At 41.9% G+C, this 20882-nt stretch overlaps 1 protein-coding gene across 4 annotated transcripts in view; it reads right to left on the minus strand.

Moving 5' to 3' along the window:
• The window catches only part of ARHGEF3 (Rho guanine nucleotide exchange factor 3), a 305882-nt gene that overhangs the window by 19121 nt on the left and 265879 nt on the right, over positions 1-20882 (minus strand). For all 4 annotated transcript variants that reach the window (XM_019947655.3, XM_019947656.3, XM_073811254.1 and 1 more), the window contains 4 exons: positions 8199-8369; positions 5240-5302; positions 2781-2877; positions 2553-2629 (listed from right to left, as the gene is read on the minus strand). In XM_019947655.3, the coding sequence (XP_019803214.2) occupies positions 2553-2629; positions 2781-2877; positions 5240-5302; positions 8199-8369 (408 nt within the window). The remainder of the gene's footprint in view (positions 1-2552; positions 2630-2780; positions 2878-5239; positions 5303-8198; positions 8370-20882) is intronic.

The following is a 20882-nucleotide window of genomic DNA, read 5'->3' on the forward strand; positions in this document are numbered from 1 at the left end:
TCAGCCCACTGGCTAGAAAAAGCCACAGGTGACCTTTAACTAGATAGGGAATGAAGAATATACACATCTTGGTTCCAAAATACGCTGTGATAACTCAGTAGTTAAGACGACAGACTCTGGAACCAGGGAGTATCATGTTCAAAGCCTAATTCAGACAGTTAATAGTCAGGTGACCCTTCAGAAGCCTCTGTTTCCCCACTTACAAAATGCACATACTAATGTCCTCTTTTAGTGAGATACTGTGATATGGCAGATAGAAAGTGTAACAAGAGCTTGGCTCCTGGTTAAGAATCAGTAAGTAATAGTTATTATTAATATTATTATTATTTAACCCTAGAATATTTTCATTGAAGAAACTGTGGTTGAGAGAAACAAAACTACTTGCTCAGCTGGAGACAAAACCAGTCTGAAATGTGTTTGGCCTCCCCACCACCCTCAAAAGCTCTGAACTGTTCACCATCTCTTTAAGGAGACTATCAAGAATTTCTAAGGGAAACTCTCAGCCTTTTTTTTTTTTAAGAAATTCTTTCTATCTTCCTAACATGAAAAGTGATAGAGCAAATGTATTTTTTTGCTTCCGTGTACCCTGCCTCTCTCTTTGGAATGAAAATTTAATGAGAACCCAAATTAACCTGAGAACTTGCTGCCTTGGAGACTTGATAAATTACCTCATTACTGAAAAAAACATTAGCATGAAGATGTCACTTGGGAAGTTGTTTCTTTATGAGAAGGGGAGGCTTATGAGAACAGGCCAACCTATGGTTACTGATCCTCAGTAATGAGGGTGGTTCCCTGAAAAAAACCCACCACTCTGTTTAAGGTCTTCAAAGTAATTGATTCATTCTAAGGTCAAAAGGACTGGCCAGGGCTATCTCACTTGAGAAACTCACTTGTTTAAAAGGGGTTTTTTTTTTTTTTTTCACTTTTTTCCTTTGGGGGGAAAAAATCAATTTTTCATGGGTTGAATGGGCTCTGACTTTTCTCATTCAAAGTCCACTAAGATGTTTATTTTGTTCTGTTAAAAAGACCAGAACTCAAACAGATGTACCCCTTGGTTTACAATTCCCACTCACATGGACACATCTGCAGTTAAAAGAGGGAAAACATTTAACTGCTCATCGGTCCTGATGAATAAGGACCGTTTCTCATGAGGTCTGGTAACAGTGGGCCAGTTGTTTAATTTTAGGCTACTCTTCAAGCTGCAAGTTCCCATTTGATGTGGGAAGTGTCCAGATAGCAATGGACCGGCATGGTCAAACTTCTTTGGGGTATGTACAGAAAATGACTGCAAAATCTAACCCCATATCAAACTAATTTCCTAATGAAGTGCATTTATTTCAGAAAAAAAATTAGTAACAAGGCAAATGCGTTCATTTTTGCTTCTGGCATGAACTGACAATTCGTATATGACGTCTGAGGAAACCTTGTAGTTCTACATTGCCATCTTGTCAAAAACAGAGGGGTCATCATGCTATTCTGGAGTTGTGCCCTCACTCCCACCAAAGCAATCCACAGACTGAGGAAGTTTAAGAAAGATTGAGCCAGACTCTCTCTTCTCATTACACTTCCTCTGTCTCCAGCTAGCTAACTCTCTTTAGAGAAATTTATCTGTGGGCTAATGAAGTTAAGACATCTAACATGGCTCATAATAAAATCAAAGTCAAAAATGTAAGATGAATGATCTCTCCTGAAATATTAAGGCATGTTTTCTAAATTATTCATCTTACAACATTACTTGCCTTTCAGATACCCTTGGGATATTTTAGCCTCAGTGCTAAAATTGACTCCTGAACTAACCTGGAGCAGGGGTGGAACACTCGAGGACTCACAGAAGGAAACAGAAATGCATAACAGGGAGTGGTGGGGACTGTGGCAAAATAGAGAGTGCATGCCTTGTCTAAAATAAATTACAACTGAACAACTACATTATGCACTCAATACACCACCAGTTCAGCCCCAGAACCATAAATTAGAACCCGTAACCTAAAGTCACAGGTGATTTCTTCAATTAGGAAAGGGTATGGGTTATATTGGGATAAAGATCAGCATAATAACCAGCTCTCCTAAGAAGTTACTTAGGATCAGATATATGCTAAACACTAACAACATTTATGAAATGACATTTGACCATAAGAGGTTTTTTTTGTAGCATGAATAAAAGCTTTCTTAGTGATGGACAGGAAGCTGTACATAAGTTTTTACTAGAATAAAAAATGTAATAATTATATTCATAATTGGCCTGATGTGAATATTAACTAGTTTTACTTTCTTTAATATGAAACTAGTAACAATTTCACGTGTGCCTTTACTTCTTTTATTGTACAAAGGCCATGTTATCTTTAAATGCAGTACATTTATAATAATAAAAAAATTGTTTCCATGCTTTGAGGAGATAAAGGCTAAATGTAATGATAAATTTTACTAGAAATTTGCTATTTTAATTTTTTCTGATGTGAAACCAGTGTTTGCCAATAAAACGAGTCTCGCTAAAATGAAACTCCATCTACATTATTGAAATTTATCTTCAATCAAGACCAGAGAACTTTTCTTACCCAGCCCACGAGGATGGGGCCAACGTGCTCAGTTGAGCCATCGGGCTTCCGTACATCTCGAAGCTGACTAAGGAGGTCTGGTAAAAAAACAAACAGAATGCTTATTTTGAAGGCTTATATGAACAGGGCTGGGAGATTTTGGGTTACTCACATTATTACATAACCATGACTGGTTAAAAGACAACTCAAGGCTACAAGTCAAGACTCATTCTGGGAACAAAATTATACCTTCGTGTAGAGGAATCAGGGAGTCCAGTGTTCCGAAAATTTGATTCAACTCTTGTTCTGTCATTATGGAGAGTTTCAGCATGGGGTCATGATAGGCCTGCACAAGAAGGGCAAGAGATGGAGGCAAACATTTAAAATCAGAGGAAGTAAGTTGTTAATGTAAATGCCTTCTGAGAGGCCCTACGCAATAACAAAATATTTGGCTCTCCCCACGACTTCTCCCATAATGCTGCACAAACAGCAGATGGGTGTGGTTGGAGCAGATGAGAATCCAGCATTGCCTTGAGCCTTTTGTGGTTGTTGATAAACCAAAGCAGATTTTTTTAAAGCTTCTTTTTTTAAAATTCTAGTATATCTTACATCTCAGAAAGGGCACAAATCCTAAGTATAGCGCAGATTTGATTTGTATAATGTTTTAAAAATTAACTTTATTGAAGGTCTAGCAGCTTGAAAAACTCCCACTTTATACAAAATTAGTTACTAGCAGGTTATTTTTCAATTAGTCCATATTTAAACTAAGTAAAGGAAGGGGAAAAAAAAGGTGCTTGGTATCCTTCACTATGGATTTGAAGCAAAGAGGGCAAAATCTCTGCCAATCTTATTACCTCTTATTAATGACAATTAAACCACATGAACACATAAATATACCCAGGGCACTGCAATAGAATACAAACACTCAGACCGCACAGTCCCTGCCTTGAAGGAGTTTTATAAAGCTAATTGGGAAGATTTAAAAAAAAAAAGGCATGGAAAATTAAATATATGTTTAAAAAATAGTTCAAGATTAAAAACAGGACAATTATCACATTGCAGCAAATATTCATCAAATCGTAACTGCTCTAGAGGATTGGAGAATTAGAGGTAGAATGGCTAAGGGAGAATTTAAAAATGAGCTGCTTGGCATAGAGAAGGAGGCGGTAAATACTGTTGAAGAAAGTACTGAGACTTGAGTTTGCTTCTGGAAGATAGGTGGATATGGATGGTTGAAAGGAAAGGGAAGGGTTTCCAGGAAGGTAGGACCAGCAAAGCAAAGGACAGAAGTGAAAAAGGGAAATCTTGATGCAGGAAGGAGGAGTTGGACTTATGACCAGAAAGATGTCTCCCAGAGTTAAATGCTTTCTTTTTTTTTTTTTTAAATTAATTATATTTATTTATTTTTGGCTTCGTTGGGTCTTCATTGCTGCGCATGGGCTTTCTTTAGTTGTGGTGAGCAGAGGCTATTCTTCGTTGAGGTGAACCGGCTTCTCATCGTGGTGGCTTCTCTTGTTGCCGAGCACGGGCTCCAGGAGCACAGGCTCAATAGTTGTGGTGCATGGGCTTAGTTGCTCCGCAGCATGTGGGATCTTCCCCGACCAGGGCTCGAACCCGTGTCCCCCTGCATTGGCAGGTGGATTCTTTTTTTTTTTTTTTTGCGGTACGCGGGCCTCTCACTGTTGTGGCCTCTCCCGTTGCAGAGCACAGGCTCCGGACGCGCAGACCCAGCGGCCATGGCTCATGGGCCCAGCCGCTCCGCGGCATGTGGGATCTTCCCAGACCGGGGTACGAACCCGTGTCCCCTGCATCGGCAGGCGGACTCTCAACTACTGCGCCACCAGGGAAGCTCCGGCAGGCGGATTCTTAACCACTGCGCCACGAGGGAAGCCCCTAAATGCCTTCTTTGTCCTCCCCACCTTCCTCCTCCTCAGCCCTGCCCAAAACTCAGTTTCTTGGCTGCTTCCAAGAAAAGCTTGGATAGCCATTTCTCAGGAATGCTACAGATGGGATAAAGTTGGACTAAGGACATTAGCATAAAGTTGAACTAAGGACACTTAAAAGAAGGGAAGTATCTTTACAACCCTCTGATTTTTCAAGGAGGCTGTGAGTATCAGATGAAGGATTCTGGATTTTACCCTCCATGGGGGTCAGTGGAATGGAAAGGTTTTCAAGGAAGGCTGTTGTCAAGACTACACAGACTACAAGGCATGAAGTTCCTCTCCCTTCCCACACACAAAGTGATTAAAAACAAGTTTCCATATAAAAGACTCTAACTTACATGATAGTGTGCAGTTGCCTCAATGAACCACTTTACCCACTTACGGGATTCAAATGACTTTCTAAGACATGGTTCCAGTTTCAGATGTCTACACACTCTCTCCCGGGATGAAGGGGACCTGCATGTGAGACTTCTAGGACAATGAAATGCATGTGAAGCCAGGCCCGATGAACACTTTCTGATTAAACTGAAGTATTCTTTTAGGTGCATTAGAGACATGCAGAGGAGAACCCCTAATAGTGCCAGATCTAGAGCCTTCCTGCTTTGAGACATTTTCCCCACTACTTGGTTTGTAGGTTCTTCTCAATTTTTGATGACCTGTCTTAGTCATAGAATGAGTACTAATAAAACACAATCTTAGAACTGTAAAATTACTCAGAGGAAAAAAGCAGGAGGTGACTCAAAGGACCACTGGATTCGAATGTACCTTTTTTGCCAATTTCAAGTCCTCTATTAAATCTTCTTCTCCTTGAGAAAGCTCAAAGATGGCCTGCAAGGAAAGGTAAAACACATTTACTGAACTTTCCTTTCATTTTTGAGACCAAATTCAACTGATGCTCAAAGCCCCATACCTACTTATTTCTTAAGGATTTTTTTTTTTTTTTTTGCAGTACATGGGCCTCTCACTGTTGTGGCCTCTCCCATTGCGGAGCACAGGCTCCGGACGCGCAGGCTCAGCGGCCATGGCTCACGGGCCCAGCCGCTCCGCGGCATGTGGATCTTCCCAGACCGGGGCACGAACCCGTGTCCCCTGCATCAGCAGGCGGACTCTCAACCACTGCGCCACCAGAGAAGCCCTCTTAAGGATTTTTAAAGGATTCTTAAAAAGTTAAATTGACCCGAAGCAATTGCATCGAGTGGCTAAAATCTACAAAGAAAAGATTTTGCAAAACTTCTGTGTAATGTGCCTATTTGTTTGTGGGAGAAAGAGTTTCCACATGTGTTTCTAATCCAACAAGTCATATTTCATTTACACAATTGTGATGCAGCTGAACAAGATGGAACTATTTTAGGTAAAATAATTAGAGTCTGAGCCATGGACTCCATGTCTCTTTTGTGAGTGACAATCATAATAAATGATTCGGGGTCTGTTCTCAGTGATGGACATGGAATTACTATTAATTGGGCCATCACAATTTGTCTTCCTTCTATTCAACAGAAGGTAAAATCTCAACAGATAGCTTTATTCCCATCAGCCACTTGTCTTAAGGCTGTGTTGCAGGAAGAATCCGATATTTTATCACTCTAGATGTCTGGTGAAGTTAATTCATTCTAACTTACTTCTTGGCCCCGCACTGCACAATAAATAAAGTTACAGGAGCTGGCTGTGTGCAAGAGTGTGTAAATGGACGCAATGATTTGCTTCTGTTAAGCCATCATAATTTAAGAGCGATGATGTGCAGAACACTCTTTCTCTCTCATCTGACAGTCTCAACTGTTGGCAAACTTTATGTTATTAAAGAACTACATGCCTGTGGTGACTACTACGTTTCTTTCAGACCAGAGGGAAGAGGTGAGCAGGCTTGGAGAACACCTCCATCCCTGGGGTTGATGGACAGCAGGACAATGAATGTGCTCCCTGGCCCAGCGGGCAGAGGCAGAACACTGCACTGGAGGCCAGTGCATGGTGACCCCTCTCAAGGCCCCCAGTAAAGCTTCCATGTCATGCCCTCCTGGTACTCTACTTTGTTTAACCTTTTATTTTGAAATAATTAGACTCACATGAGAAGTTACAAAAATAATACAGAGAGGTCCTGTATAGCCATTACTCAGCTTCCTCCAATGGTGGCAACTTACATAACTACAGAGCATTATCAAAACGAGGACATGGGTGGCTGCAGTACAATTAAATATTTTTACTTGGACCTTCCTCAGATTTCCTTGTATGTCTGTTTTACCAGAGCGCAATGTGGCCCCCAAGAGAGGAAAACCACAAAACCCCACACTGGGATACACCACAGTCAGGTGTCTGTGGAGGGGGGTGGGCAGCACAGTGTGACTGTGAAGACCATGGGATTTGGTTCACTGCTCCAGCTCTGTAACTTTCTAGGTGGGTGACCTCGTGTTCACTGTACCTTAGTAATCTCCTCATCTGCAGAATCAATCCCCCCCCTTCCTTCCTTCCCACTGTACAAGTTATATATGCACACTATTACACAGAAAAGTATAAAGAGGAAAATTTAAAATTATCCACAATACCATTTGTTAACCACTGTTAAGATTTTGCCATATTTCTGCAAATGATTTTTTCAGTGTACATATTATTTTTAAATTATTTATTCATTTTTTAATAGACAAACATTGACATGGTTCAAAATTTACAGTTTAGGAATGGGCACATGGTAAAAACTTCCCTCTCACCTCCTCCTTCTCACCACCCAGTTCACCTCTCAGGAAGCAACAATGTTACCAGCTCCTTACATGTCCTTTCAGAAATATTTTATGCGTCTATAAGCAAATATGCGAGCCCGCGTGTGCGCGCACACACACACACACCCATTTTTACTTTTTTTACGTAAATGGTAGCACACTATACCACCCTATTTTGTGCCTTGCTTTATTCACCTAGCCATACATACATATCATCACTTCTCGTGTTTCTATAGTTACAGAATGTATGCACATTCACTATGGAACCAGGACCTGGTAATAGATGTTCAGGTTCTTTCTGGCACTACTGTAAACATCACTGTGATGAATAACCTTACACGTGCATCTTTTCATCTGTGTACAAGTGTGCCTGGTTGATAAAGTCCTAGAAAAGAATTGCGGAAGTCAAAAACCTAGAAAGTTTTTAAGTACTCCTTTTGCCAGCGTCAGGTTCTCTGCTAAAATAGATATTCCAAGGATTTCATTACATGATGCACCTTTGAAGTGTTTAGCACAGCCTGGCACACGACAAGTTCTCTGCAAAGTAGTATTATCATAGCCATCTAGGCTACTGATACAGAAAATTTACAGGGAATGAAATTAACTGCATTCCATATTAAAGTTTTCCCCAAAACTGGATCAAAGTTTCATAAACTGAGTATTTTAAAATATTCTAGAAGGTGCTATTAAAATATAAGTAAAATGATTATTTCTGTGAACTCTATGGTCCTAAACAGACACTTCCTGATTCATCTTCTTTGTAAATTCAGATTTTCACATCAGTGTCTTTTTTTTTTTTTTTCCCCACATCAGTTTCTTTTAAAAGTCAGGGCCACACCCATCCAGCTGGATGCTGGTTTCTCAGCTCCTTACAAGGTCTGACATGCCCATTTGTCGTCCTTCTATCAATGCAGTGAAGAACTGACTTGGAGACCGTGGTGTAGACCCCAGCTTGGCTCTTGCCTTCAGTGTGCCTTGTTTTAGACACAAGGGCAACTCCAGGGGTCCCAGCCTACCTCCTGACGTTTGATTTCCTTGGACGTGAGCATCTGATTGACGCACACGTCGAAGGTCTCACTCCACAGCTTGCTGTCTCTCCGCTTCGTGCTCGAGGGGGCGGCATTTCTGGACCAGGGTCTGGGGGCGAGGAGGTCAGGGCGGCTCTCGCTGCGGAAGCTGATGGAGCGCTAAACAATGAGAAAAACAAACCGTCACGGGGGCAGCAGCAGGACTGGGTGGATCGTTTGAGTGGCTTCCTGTTACTGACAGAGCATAAATCAGACATTTGCAAGAAAGAGAGGACAATGTCACAAGGCCTGTGGGAAGTAGGGCATTGTCTTGTGGCTACGTGCTAAGGAAAATCGGGCAAGGGGCCGCTTTCAGAGACTTGAAGGGAGTATCCGTTCTGCGAGACCGGGATAACCAAGTGTACCACAGCACAAAAACATTTCAGGTCAAATGCATGCGCAAAGGTGGCTCTCAGACAAGTCATGAGCTCTACTTTTCTCCCGTGGACACCTCCGCTCTTGAGAACAACAAAGGTTAACAGTAGTGGATGTCCTTCAAAAAAAAAAAAGCAAAAAGAACATCTGGCCAGTACTCCTACTCTCCTCCTCCTTCTGGGGACACTGCCTACTCTCCTTGGGTATCCCCTCTCACATAGTTTGGGCGGGGTCCCCCAGATCTGACCAATCAGAGTACTCCACCACCCTGGTTCAGAGGGGGACATGCGATTCCCTGAAATTTGCTGTGTGCTTCATGGGAGAAAGAGCAGAAGATTTTTCCTTTGGGATTGTAAGCTCACGAAATAACATAAGCAGGAGTTTCTTGAGGCAGCTCTCTCTGTTCACACAGAAGAGTGTGTCTACTATAGGAGAGAATAAAGGGACACACAGAATAAGGGATGGAGAGAGAGTCTGAGGGAGGGAAGGAGGGAAGCAGCAAGCTCTACCCACACTCAGCCCCTGGATCTCAGTGTGCTTGAAGCCAGGAAGAGCCACTAAGACTAAGGGCTAATACTGATACATTCCTCTTTCTGTTTACATTCGCCTCAGTTGTGGTTCTCTCTGTCAGTTACCATCTTGGCAGCAAATGGTGCCTGTTCCAAGTTATGTTCTTATTTTACAAAGAGGTCCTGGTAGACTTTGGGGTGGTCTAATCATCCAAAGTCCTCCCCTGTGGCTGAAACATGCTACCACAGTGCTTTCTCTTGACAAATACAAATGATCAAGAAGAAAGCTGAATGCATCATATTCAGCCTTCATCCTAGATGATTTCAACACACTTACTGGAAACTTTGCCAAAGCAATGAGGTGTTGCTGTGCTGAAAAGCCACATTCTTATTTAGCAAGTGTTCCCTGCCATGGCTGTGGCGACATGTCTATGGCCTTCAATGTGAAGTTCCAACTCCTTATTTTGGCACAGAAGTCCTCTTGTAATCTGACCACGGTCTATCTATCTAGAATCACCTCCTGCCACTCACCCATGAGCCCCCTATTCTCCAGCCCTACTAGGCTATCTGCCATTCCCTAAATGTACCATGCTTTGCCATTTGCTGTGCTTCCTTCAAGCAGTCTTCTCTTCCTGGAATGCTTTTCTTTCGTTGCCTTGCTGGCTAACTCCTAACTGTCCTTGGGATATAACTCAAATACCTCCTCTAGGAAGCCTTTACCAGTGTTCTCCCATCCTTTCCCAGAACAATCTGGACATCTCTCTGATATAATGATGATCAGATTTTATTATACTTATTGGTCACCTGCTCTGAATTATAAACTTCCTGAGGGCAGGAACTGACTTTGCATGTGACATATGAGCCGTCATCTCTGAGACGTTATAAGGTAGCTTCCAAATATTTTGAGATTCAACCATAAAATTTAAGAAAGTAAAGAAAATTTTAAAAGAACTATTCAACATAAGGGCGTTGTTAAACAAGTTATAATTCATCTGCTTGATAGAATGTTATCTAGCCAATTAAGATAATTCTGAGATACTTTTAACAGCTAAAAATCCCTTCTTTGTAAGTTAAAATAAAATTAGGATTAAAATCTGTGTATGAACACTTTATAATTATGAAAAAATGCACATGAGCAAAGATACAAAGGGAACGCCACCAAATCTATTGTTTTTGCCTGATGACGTTATAGGTAATTTTCACCCTAGTTTACAAATTTGTATAATTCTAGAAAAATGAATAAATGAAAAAAAAAAGAAATTGCCAAGGGGCTTCAGGGTATCACCACAACCTTCTGGAAGCAGGAAGCGAGCTCTGTTTGCAAGCAGTAACACAGTTCCTCAGGCTGGCCTAGGCACCTGTGAGCTCCTGGGCTCATTAATGAGCTCATGATCACTGGACCAGCCCTGTGAGGGTCAAGAAAGTACTTGCTCCAAATGCATTTTACTAATGGTATCTCACAAATCCCTGTGATCTCTTGAAAACAGGCCTTTATAAACAGTGACCAGCCTAATGCTTGCAGATCCCCCCGGCACTCAAAATCAATTAGCCACAGGCACGGAAAGGTCAAAACAAGCAAAGTGAGTCACCAAGTAACTCACTCATCTCAGTTTGCGGTTCTGATGCCAGCTGGGGCAGGAATTAAAGAGCAGAAAGAGAGGAAAACACAAAAAAGAAGATTCAAAATCAAAGACATTTTCCACTTTCACTTGAGAGAATCAACCGCCTTCTTTGTTGCAGTGTCAGCCCCTGACCAACTTCAAGTGTCCCCCGTCCCCACCACCAGTTTGAAAGTAATTTAGGCTAACTTTAAATTTTCATACAAAAATATATAAAATTAAGTACAAATCCCCTCATTTTCCCAAGTACACTTCCTAGAAGTAACTGCTGTAAGTTTGTTCGAGGTCTTTCCACACCTTTTCCATGCATTTGCTAATATTCACAGAAAACAGAATGTCTTCTCTTTTCATTCAACAACATGTCTCTCCATGTTAGAATATAAGACCCACTCTTAAAAAAAAAATAATTTATGGAGGTGAAATTCACATAACATGAAATTAACCACTTTGAAAGTGAACAATTCAGCGGCCTTTAGTACATTCACTGTGTTGTGCAATCACTACCTCTAGCTTGAAAACATTTCCATTGTCCAAAGTCACTCATTCTTTTTTTTTAACTGAGGTACAGTTGGTTTACAACATTATATTAGTTTCAGGTGTACAACATAGTGAGTCAAACATTTTATAGATTACACTCCATTTATAGTTATTATAAAATATTGGTTATAATCCCTGTGCTATACAATATATCCTTGTAGCTTATTTATTTTATATATAGTAGTTTATACCTCTTAAGTCACCCATTCTTTTTTTTTAAATATCTTTATTGGAGGATAATTGCTTTACAATGTTGTGTTAGTTTCTACTGTACAACAAAGTGAATCAGCTATATGTATATGTATATCCCCACATCCCCTCCCTCTTGAGCCTCCACCCATTCTTTTTAATGGCTACAGAGTTAGTGTCCCATAGTCTGGATGCACCACATGGATTTAATCAACCTCCAACTGATGGACATTAAAAACGTTTCCAGTGCCTGGCTATTATAAAAAGTGCCTTAGTGAACATCCTTTATGTATTTATGCTGGTATTTCTGTAAGGCAGATTCCTTAAGTAGAATTCCTTGGTCTAAGAAGTATCAACTTCTTAACATTTGGTAAGTACTGGCAAATTGACCTTCAAATAGTCTGTTCAACTTCATAGTCTCCAGAAAGGTATATGATAGTACCTTTCCCTTCACACTCATAAATAGGATATTATTATCGATCTGATAGGAAGAACAAATACATCTTAATTTCAGTTTCATGTTTCGAACATAAGATTGAACATATTTTTATGTTTTTATTGAAAAATTTCCCAGAGTTGGAGACTTTTTTTCTGTTGCAGTTTGGGGGAAAAAAAGAGAGAGGTGAGCTATACTAGGGGAGCTCCATCTCTAAGAATTCCTGGTTTTGTCTTTCCTTAGTGATTCCTGGGCTTGGGTACTAAGGGGGAAGGGACAGGGATGAAGTTCACCACGTATATCACAGAGGGGCCGTACATACTTGCCCATGCTTAGTACTTCCGATGAGTTCTCTCCGATCCTCACAACCACCCTGAAAGGTGAGAGTTTATTCCCATCTGGCTGATGATTAAACTGAGGCTAGGGAGGCTAAGGTATCTCCCCAGCTAGGATTCAAAACCAGATGTGTTTGACTCCAAGACCTGAGCTCTTTCTACTACGGGGACTGTACCTGCTGTTTACATGCAAATCATGCATTGCAGGGAGGTTTCAGTCAGATGGGACTCAGCCTTCTTGGAGTTTAAGTCTAGTTAAGAAGAGGGAATGCATTTGCTCAGTTTTAGGAATAATGACTGAGTGGCTCTTTGACCAATCAAACTTCAGATTTACACCTTTAATTTGGATGGATTAAAACAAACATTTTGTCTTTTTAAAACTCCACTTAGAAAGGGGAAGGATGCTGAAAAGAAGAATCCCAAAGAAATAAAGAATGCTGGACAGAGGTATGGTTAGCAGCTGGCTGGCCCTGGAGACAGCTCACAGCCAACCAGGCCCAAGCCATGGGGGGGTATTCATGACAGTGCTGACCACACACCATACCTGCACCCCTACCAGTCATCAGTACAGCTGGCCACAATTAGATGAGAGGATTGGAGCTGGCGGAGAAAAAGTGACTACTGCTAGGAGGAAAAACCCAAAGAAGAGGAATGCCTTGAGAGAGAGGAGAACAGCCACGTCCCTTCCAGTGCCCCTGCCACTGCCCATCCCCCTGCTCTGGCTCTCTTTCACCATGTGCTGTGTGATATCATTTACCGGTTTGTTTCTGACATGTCTGTTTCCTCCCAATAGAAGGTAAGCTCCTTGAAGACAAGGATATCTATTTGTTCTGTTCACTGATGGATTCACCAACACTGGCACATGGTAGGACCTCAACAATTTTGCTTAATGAATGAATGTCGTTGCTTGTATGTGCTGGGCTCTGTGAGTGGGGCTTTAGAGCCCTGCTATGCCCAAGAGGTGAGGATTCCTACCCTTTTTTTTATAGATGAGGAAACTTGAGGCTCAGAGAGGGTGATTCTTTGCTGAAGGTCATGCAGCTAATAAACGGTGCTCCAGAATTTAATAACCCAGGTCAGTGGTGAACTCAGGATGACAATCCACATCTGGTCTATTTGAGTGCAACTCTCCCCCACCCCTTGCAATTTTTTTTTAAATGCTTTTTTAAAAAAATTAATTTATTTTATTTTTGGCTGCGTTGGGTCTTCGTTGCTGCGCGCGGGCTTTCTCTAGTTGCGGCGAGCAGGGGCTACTCTTCATTGCGGTGCGCGGGCTTCTCATTGCGGTGGCTTCTCTTGTTGCTGAGCACGGGCTCTAGGCGCACGGACTTCAGTAGTTGTGGCACGAGGGCTCGGTAGCTGTGGCTCTTGGGCTCGGTAGTTGTGGCTCGTGGGCTCTAGAGCGCAGGCTCAGTAGTTGTGGTGCATGGGCTTAGTTGCTCTGCAGTACGTGGGATCTTCCCGGACCAGGGCTCGAACCCGTGTCCCCTGCATTGGCAGGTGGATTCTTAACCACTATGCCACCAGGGAAGCCCCCACTTGCAATTTTTAACCAATATCCTACCCTGCTTCCTCTAGGGTAAAATTTAAAGTGTGTTGGAATGCATGTGCCCAAATAGATGAGTCTCAGGCTACTTCTCAGTCTGTGATAGGGAATCTCAGCCTTGCCACCACTAATGTTTTGGACCAGAATATTCTTTGTTGTGAAGGGCTGTCCTGTGCATTGCAGGATGTTTAATATTATCCTTACCTCTAACCACTAGATGACAGTAGTGCCCCCCCCCACCTCAAGCTGTGACAACCAACACATCTACAGATGCTGTTGAATGTCCCTTGGGGTGAGAAACACTGGTCCACAGTGACCAGGAGAGGCTCACTTCAAAGTAAGGGACCCAGCTTGGAAGGGACTGGATTCAAAACAGAATCATGTACATAGGACCCCCTAGTTATGGGGATTCTGGGCCTGGACTGAAAAATGTTCCAGGACAAGCAAGAGTTTCCATGAGGGAATCTGGCCCAGAAAATGAGTCAAAAGCCCAAAGCTCATAGTTACTGGCAGCTAAAATAACAATGGCCCCATAGCAGGCACAGATACTGCAGATTTAGGAAATGGGTGCTCATGTTTATGCCTGAACTGGCTATATGGAAAAGATGCTGTAGGTGGGAAAAGGGGGCCCCTTTACACGTGTCAGAGGAAATGTAAACCCAGCACGTTAGGCATGATGGAAGATTTGGTTTGTTAATGCTGCCTGTTCCGTGGGGTACTCCCTTGTCCTTTTCCCAAAACAGAAGGTCTCTACAGCCAAAGATAACACGCTCCAATAAAGAGTTCAAGCCAGGGAAATTCTCTACATTTACCATTGCTATTTTGTAGCAGATAGCTTACTATTAAATGGATTGACATACTTCACTCTGTATGACAGACTCTAGGTCCACCCACCTCACTACAAGTAACTCAATTTCGTTTCTTTTTATGGCTAAGTAATACTCCATTGTATATATGTGTCACATCTTCTTTATCCATTCATCTGTCGATGGACATTTAGGTTGCTTCCATGTCCTGGCTATTGTGCAGCAAAGCACACAATAGGTTTTTTTCCCTATAAAGTGGTGATGAGTTCTACCCTGCAGAGTTTTGAATGAGGCCACGAACATAAAGGACCTTGCACAGAGCTTGGCTTGCTATAAATACTGAACTAATGGAAGATGTTAGTACTAAATTTAAAATGACAACCTTTAAATTGCAATAGTCAACTATTACAACAGTCTAATTATTATTGCAGGAATGGTAAAGAACAGCAGAAAATCAGGAGTTCCTTTTAACACAGAATACAGGTTACTCCTCAACTACATCCTTACCTTCCAGACAGGTAATAAGTATGGTTTCTGGTTGCTTCCCCCAACACACACACACACACACACACACACACACACACACACACACACACACACACACACACACACACACACACACACACACACACACACACACACACACACACACACACACACACACACACACACACACACACCCCTCTACCCCTTGGGCTCATTCTCCACAGCTGCCAAATAACTTAGGACCAAAGATTTTATCAGCTATAGAAAGTATATGACCTTGGACCAAGGGGTGATATTTGAGGTCCTTGGAGAAGAAAATCATGGTTGCCAGCCCATGGAAATTAAGCACATATGCTGGTACTCTTCCTACTTACTTCTCAGATCTAGATGGCATCAGTCTTTCCACACTCCTTCCTCAAACCTGAAATGTCCTCTCTCCCCTTCATCCTCATCATCTCTGAGCCATTCCAGGCCCAACACAAACCCTTGCACCCTTGCCCAAAGAGAGGGAGAAATGTGACTATGAGTCTAGAATTAGGATGTGAGAACACAAAGAAGCAATTCTGTCCAAGACAGATACATGTCAAAAGTAGAGGCCTGATGCTCAACATCACTAATTATCAGAGAAACGCAAACTGAAACTACAATGAAGTATCACCTCATACCAGTCAGAATGGCCATCATGAAAAAGTCTACAAACAATAAATGCTGGAAAGGGGTGGAGAAAAGGGAACCCTCCTACACTGCAGGTGGGAACTGAAAATAGAACAACTGTATGATCCAGCAATCCCACTCCTGAGCATACACCTGGAGAAAACCATAATTTGAAAAGGTACATTCACCACAATGTTCACTGCAGCACCATTTACAATAGCCAAGACATGGAAGCAACCTAAAGGTCCATCGACAGAGGAATGGATAAAGAAGGTGTGGTACATGTATACAATGGAATATTACTCAGCTGTAAAAAGAATGAAATAATGCCATTTGCAGCAACATGGATGGATCTAGAGATTATCATACTAAGTGAAGTCAGACAGAAAAAGACAAATATCATATGATATCACTTATAGGTAGAATCTAAAAAAATGATACAAATGAACTTATTTACGAAACAGAAACAGACTCACAGACTTCAAAAACAAACTTATGGTTACCAAAGGGGAAACATGTGGGGGTGATAAATTAGGAGTTTGGGATAAACATATATGTACACATTACTATATATAAGATAGATAATCAACAAGCACCTACTGTATAGCACAGGGAACTCTACTCAACATTTTGTAATAACCTATTTGGGAAAAGAATCTGAAAAAGAATGGATATATGTATATGTATAGCTGAATCACTCTGCTGTACACCTGAAACTAACACAACATTGTAAATCAACTATACTCCAATTAAAAAAAAAAAAAAGTAGAGGCCTAACACTAGTGCTATCAGATGGCTTGGTGTTTACACTCTTTGACCAGAATTCCACTTCTGGCAACATAAAGTAAGGAAAGAAGAAATAAAGACATATACAAGATTTGTGATCGGGATGTTTAAAGCAGTACTATCTATAATGGTGGAAAAATCCAAACAATTTAAGTATTCAACAATAGAAGGGTGACTGAATAAACATACATCCTTTTGACAAAATACTATATGAACCGATTAAGAATTGAGATCATGAAAAATATTTAATGACGTGAAAATGTCTTTATACTGTAAGGTTATTTTATACTGTTAAGACAAAAGCAAGTTAAAAAATAGTATGATTACAATTTTGTTTTTAAAAAATACTCACACAAGTATATAGTAAAAGAAAAGTTTGCCTGAGTAGATACCAAAATGTTAATAGAAGTTTTTTGGTGATGGGAAGATGGGATTACAAGAATTTTTATTCCCTTTCCTGTGCTTCTCTATATTTTTCATTTTTAAAAATGATGTTATATAATCAGAAAAGAAAGCCCAATAGGAGGTACTTTAAAAAAATAGGACAGGTTGGGCAGGAGGGACAAGCGCTGGGCAAGCGCTGAGAGCTGGGCAATGGCAGGGATGGTGCTCAAGAGGCTGATGGCCGAGTGCAAACAATTAATACTGAATCCTCCGGAAGGAACTGTGGCAGGGGTCCAGAAGACACCTGTTTTGAGTTTGGGGTTTCTCCTGCCATCCTGAGTTTCCCACTTGATTACCCGTTAAGTCCTCCAAAGATCAGATTTACCTGCGAGATGTTTCATCCCAACGGTAAGCGCTTTTGAAGTAGTTTCAACGGTTCCAGGAGAGGCCTAGAGATTGTGTGCATATGGGCATTCATGGTATACTGCTATTTTGCTGTGTGTTTGGAAGTTTCCATAATACAAAGTTTAAAAATTCATTATGGTCAGAAGAGTTGATTGAGGAAGTCAGCAAGTTCAAGGTGATTAACCATAAAATGCAACTATGAAGAGGATTGTGGGTAATTAAAAAATAACTAATAAGGGCTTCCCTGGTGGTGCAGGGGTTAAGAATCCTCCTGCCAATGCAGTGGACACAAGTTCAAGCCCTGGTCTGGAGGATCCCACATGCTGTGGAGCAACTAAGCCCGTGCGCCACAACTACTGAGCCTGCGTGCCACAACTACTGAAGCCTGTGAGCCTAGAGCCCGTGCTCCGCAACAAGAGAAGCCACTGCAATGAGAAGCCCACGCACCGCAACGAAGAGTAGCCCCCACTTGACGCAACTAGAGAAAGCCAGTGTGCAGCAACGAAGACCCAACGCAGCCAAAAATAAATAAATAAAATAAATTAAAAAAAAAAGATTATATTGAAGATAAATACATTCTTTAGAACAATACCTGTGACGTGGTTTAAAGACAAATACAGCCAATAAACTGATTGAATTATGTGAGTGTGTACTAAGAATAGCCTGATAATATTATTTTTGATGTTCAGATAATCAATACAAATAGTTTTAAAATCTGGCCTTACTGTAATAAAATATATATATATAGGACAAATGTCATAAAAAAAACATTCAACACAGAGTTACATAATAACATAAAAATATTTACAACCTAAATATCCATTAATAGGAGACTGGTTATATAAAATAAATCACACCATGTTGGAATAATATGTACTCAGTCCATTAAGATATTTTCCAAGAATAACTGATATAACACTTCCCTTAAGCCATAATAAAACTTTCATCCAGCTAAATGACAAAGGGAGGATGAAAATAAAAGAGATAAACAAGATACACCAGGTAAAATGCAAAAAAAAGAAAATAAGAAAAGACAAAATAAAATCCAAGACAGAAAGCATTAAAAGAAATAAATAGAAATATTTAATTTTAATAAAAGGTACAATTCCCCCAAGAGAGTGTGACAATGACGAAGAGGAACCTTTATACACCTAACTGCATAGCCTGGAAATATGTGAGGCCAAGATCAATAGAGATGCAAGAAAAACTGATCATCCACAGTCCTTGGGGCCACGGGGGGAGGTTTAAATCCAGAGGTAAACAGAAAACACAAAGATAAGGCTGGAAAGACTGTAACACCAAATTAGGTCCAGAGTGTGTAAGTTTCATAGATAGACCTAGAATAACACTGAAAGGAAATTATAAAGTATTAACAGGGGTTGTTTGGGAGTGGAATCTTTCTCCTTCCTCTTTTCCGTATTTTTCCGTAATGAGCATACACTCTATAATGGAAAAGAAATACAGTTCACGTTCAAAGAGAACGCAGGGCTCAGTTACAGGGTAAGGAGCCCAGCATCCCATAGCATGCCCTGGACTCGGCCTAAACAAGTCCACCAGCCGCACGGCCGTGACGGGGAGGTGGACTCAGCGATCGACCGGCCGAGGCAGCTCGCCTTCGTCACTCCACATGAGGAGTGAGCACAGACCAGCCCCTTTCAGAGCTGGGCAGCCCAGTGAGGGGATTTATAGGCCCAGAGGGATCTAGACATCTGTGCTCCAGTCTACCAGCAGCGCTAACCTCCCTGGTCAGAAGCAGATGGAGCGCCGTGCAGTCGGCTCTCCCTCTCTGACCTCCACAAATGCTGCCTTTGTGCTGAGGCCCGAGCCCCCAGTCCACAGGGGGAATGGGGGGCAGGGAGGCCACAGAGAACAAGTCCTGCAGTGTCTTGCTGAACTGTCGCTGCAAGAACCACTCACATTTGTGACTGGGCTCTTAAGCTTTTTGGAAGAGGCTGCCAGCCCCGAGCTCTCTCGATATCCTCCTGGGCTAACCTGTGGCCTCCAAGGAAGCCAGAGGAAGGACTGCTAAGTGTTCTATTATTGATTAAAGCATCATGTTTGGGCCTAACTCACCTCTCCTCCTATGATAAAAGGAACCCAACCTGAGAGACCTAACTGGATATCGCAGGGATGTGTATGTCTCTAAGGTGTCAGGAGCCAGGGACAAGGGATACTGCCACAGAGGAGCAAGCTGCTCAATGACAGCAATTAGTTGCTTTGGGAAGCAGAAAAAAAATAATACACACATATGGGTAAGGAATGAAGGACTACAGAGAGGCTTGAGGCAGCCCTGTACTCCTTGTTTTCTGTTTCTCCCCTCTTAGAACGGGCATCAAGACCACCACAGGCAAAATGGGAAAGGATGTGAAGGTGGCCCACTAAGTATGCCTTTGGGGCCTCCACCCCTCTCCCCCCCACAATCCTCCCTGCTCCTCAGGCTACATTAACACCTATCCCGCTCTACCTGGGGAAGGAAGCAATAAAGTCATGAGGCAATTATTGGGATGCTAGGACTGGAAATAATTCTGCAAAACTTGCACTGCATGTGCCAAGGTGACTTACAGGGAGATACGTGGGGGCAAGACGGCATTCTCTGTGCTTTGCAGGTCATCCTGCAAACATGGCTGTCTAACTCTGCATACAACCTCAGGGACATATTTCCATTTGCTGACCACTCCCCCCGCCAAGGACACACTCACAGCATAAAGATACTGTTCAAGTTCTCTCTATGTTCATGTGCATAACCATTATGAATAATTATTCTGTTTCTACTGGGTTGTTTCTGTCCAATAAATGGAACCTGGAATTAGCTATTTATCATATTTTAAACAAGTAAATAAAAAACTATTTTGCCAAAAAAATTTTTTGAGGTTTTAGAAACCAATTTCCACCTGTCAGATTTCCCCGCCTCGCGTCTGGCTTTCTCATCTTTGCCTGGCCTCAGTCTGTTGGATTTCAGACATGGCTTGATTTCCTTCTGTCTCAGTTCTCTAGGTCAATGCAAATTTGTAGGGTGATCAAATATTTCCTGCAGTGTTCCCTGTGTGGGATCTGTGTAGGGCAGAAACAGGAGAAAAGAAATAAAGGTTGCCTGGGAAGCCTAAGGAAAGATTTTGAAGGTATGACAATGGAAGATCTTAAAGCACTGTGCTTTGAGTCGGGGCTGGGCTGTGGGGAGGAGGCATAGACAGTGCTCTCCCTGGACCCATGAGCATAAACACGGAGTCTACAGGCCAGGCAAGCTGATGGCAGTGAGTGAAGAGGCCAGGTGTTGGGAGGACAACTGAGAGAAGTGGGGACATCTGTAGATGACAGTTGGCTGGCTACTTAGGCACAGCTCATAAGTGCCATGTGGGAACATAGGCCCAGCACTGCTAGGCCTTCCAATTCCTCAAAAGAAGTCAGAAGTCCAGATTCTTACGTGGACTGTTTTGATTTCTAAACGTTAGCTCAAAACAATGTGCAGCCAAACAAAACACAACCGAGGGCCAGATGTGGTCACCAAGTTGCCAGAAGGCAACTCTACCCAGGATGTAAGCAACGTGAGGGCAGGAGTTAGAGCCTGG

Source organism: Tursiops truncatus, chromosome 10, assembly GCF_011762595.2.
Source record: "Tursiops truncatus isolate mTurTru1 chromosome 10, mTurTru1.mat.Y, whole genome shotgun sequence".
Lineage (NCBI taxonomy): Eukaryota > Metazoa > Chordata > Mammalia > Artiodactyla > Delphinidae > Tursiops > Tursiops truncatus.